Source organism: Heptranchias perlo, unplaced genomic scaffold (assembly GCF_035084215.1).
Source record: "Heptranchias perlo isolate sHepPer1 unplaced genomic scaffold, sHepPer1.hap1 HAP1_SCAFFOLD_529, whole genome shotgun sequence".
Lineage (NCBI taxonomy): Eukaryota > Metazoa > Chordata > Chondrichthyes > Hexanchiformes > Hexanchidae > Heptranchias > Heptranchias perlo.
In genome coordinates, this window is record NW_027139547.1 from 75,145 (window position 1) to 77,537 (window position 2,393).

Sequence of the window (2,393 nt, forward strand, 5' to 3'; positions counted from 1 at the left end):
TTGGTGTTTCAGATCATTTGTTTTAAAGCCCTTCTCACAGTCAGAACATTTCAGAGGTCTCTTATCAGAGTGAACTCGCTGGTGTCTCAGCAGGTGTGATGACCGAGTAAATCTCTTCTTACACAGGGAGCAGGTGAACGGCCTCTCCCTGGCGTGAGTGTGTCGATGTCTTCACAATTTGTATCTGCATTTAGAGCTCTTCGTGCAGTCAGAACATTAAAAAGGTCTCTCCCCAGTGTGAACAAGTTGGTGTGTCAGCAGTTTGGATGAAATAGTGAATCCCTTCCCTCACACGGAGCAGGTGAACGGCCTCTCCCCAGTGTGAGTGCGTTGGTGTGTCAGCAGATTCCTTTTGCTTTTAAACCTCTTCTCACAGTCAGAACATTTAAAAGGTCTCTCATCGGAGTGAACTCGCTGGTGTGTTAGCAGGGTGGAAGAATGAGTGAATTTCTTCCCACACACGGAGCAGGAGAACGGCCTCTCCCCAGTGTGAACTCGCTGGTGTATCAGCAGGTGGGATGACCGAGTGAATCTCTTCTTACACACAGAGCAGATGAACGGTCTCTCCCCAGTGTGAGTGCGTTGGTGTTGCAGCAGTTCAATTTTGCTTTTAAAGCTCCTCTCACAGTCAGAACATTTAAAAGGTCTCCCATCAGTGTGAACAAGTTGATGTTTCAGCAGGGAGGATGAATGAGTGAATCTCTTCTTACACACGGAGCAGGTGAACGGCCTCTCCCCAGTGTGAACTCGCTGGTGTGCCAGCAGGGTGGATGACAGTGTGAATCTCTTTCCGCACACGGAGCAGGTGAACGGCCTCTCCCCGGTGTCACTGCGTTGATGTCTCAGCAGTTCATTTCTGCCTTTAAAGCTCTTCCCACAGTCAGAGCATTTAAAAGGTCTCTCATCGGAGTGAACTCGCTGGTGTGACAGCAGGTGTGATGACCAAGTGAATCTCTTCCCACACACGGAGCAGGTGAACGGCCTCTCCCCAGTGTGAACTCGCTGGTGTGCCAGCAGGGTGGATGATTGAGTGAATCTCTTCTTACACACGGAGCAGGAGAACGGCCTCTCGCCAGTGTGAACTCGCTGGTGTTTCAGCAGGTCGGATGAAATAGTGAATCCCTTCCCACACACGGAGCAGGAGAACGGCCTCTCCCCAGTGTGACTGCGTCGATGAGTTTCCAGCCTGGATGGGTAATTGAATCCCTTCCCACATACGGAGCAGGAGAACGGCCTCTCCCCAGTGTGACTGCGTCGATGAGTTTCCAGCCTGGACGGGTAATTGAATCCCTTCCCACACACGGAGCAGGAGAACGGCCTCTCCCCAGTGTGACTGCGTCGATGAGTTTCCAGCCTGGATGGGTAATTGAATCCCTTCCCACAGTCCCCACATTTCCACGGTTTCTCCATGGTCCGGGTGTCCTTGTGTTTCTCCAGGTTGGACGATCAGTTGAAGCCTCGTCCACACAGAGAACACATGTACGGTTTCTCCCTGCTGTGAATGGTGCAGTGTTTTTTCTGGCTGTGTAACTGGTTAAAGCTCTTTCCACAGTCAGTGCACTGGAACACTCTCACTCGGGTGTGTGTGTCTCGGTGCTTTTCCACTCACACTGATGTTTGAAATCTTCTCCCACAGATAGAACAGACAAACATTTCTCCTTCCACATTCAAAGGCCGATGATATTCAGGTCCTGATGAATCGAGTGACTCTGTCAGATCTTGACGTGCTGTTTGGTTTGAGTTTCCCTCTGCTAATCCTCCCCTTCTAATACCCTATAAAGGAGTTTATAAAAGTCATCACTGTAAGTACAGGATAGAAATTCAGAACAGACAATTCTAGCTTCTACGGAACATTCTTTCCTCTCTTGTGCCTCAAAGCTGCAAATCCCCATCCCACACACTCTCCCTCTTCCCTGTGCTGAAATCCAAACTCATCACATCATCTTTCAGTGGCCCTAAACCATGAGTGAAATGGTGCGAGAGAGTGAGTGCGAGAGTGAATGCGAGAGTGAGTGAATGTGAGAGAGTGAGTGAGAATGAGAGTGAATGTGAGTGTGAGAGTGAATGTGAGTGTGAGAGAGTGAGTGTGAGAGAGTAAATGTGAGTGTGAGAGTGAGTGTGAGTACAGCAGTGGGCTCTGTGTGGAGAATGAAGTGGGGCAGGTGGACCATGTTTCAGTGGAGCAGCAGTGATCATAATCTCATTAGGTTTAGAACAGTTATGGAAAAGGACAGGGGACAGTCAAATGTGAAAATTCTGAACTGGAGGAGGGCTAATTCCAGTGAGTTAAAAAGGGATCTTGTCCGTGTGGATTGGAATCAAAAATTGGCAGGCAGAACAGTAATTGAACAGTGGGAGGCCTTCAAGGAGGAGTTGGTTTGGGTACAGAGTGG

The 2,393-nt window shown here is 49.3% G+C and overlaps 1 protein-coding gene across 1 annotated transcript; it reads right to left on the reverse strand.

The window, feature by feature from the left end:
- LOC137314984 (zinc finger protein 135-like) lies at positions 1-1,465 on the reverse strand. Its single transcript, XM_067979952.1, has one exon. It carries the CDS (start codon positions 1,408-1,410, stop codon positions 289-291), a length of 1,122 nt encoding a protein of 373 aa, XP_067836053.1. The 5' UTR covers positions 1,411-1,465; the 3' UTR covers positions 1-288.
- Positions 1,466-2,393: the final 928 nt, after the last annotated feature.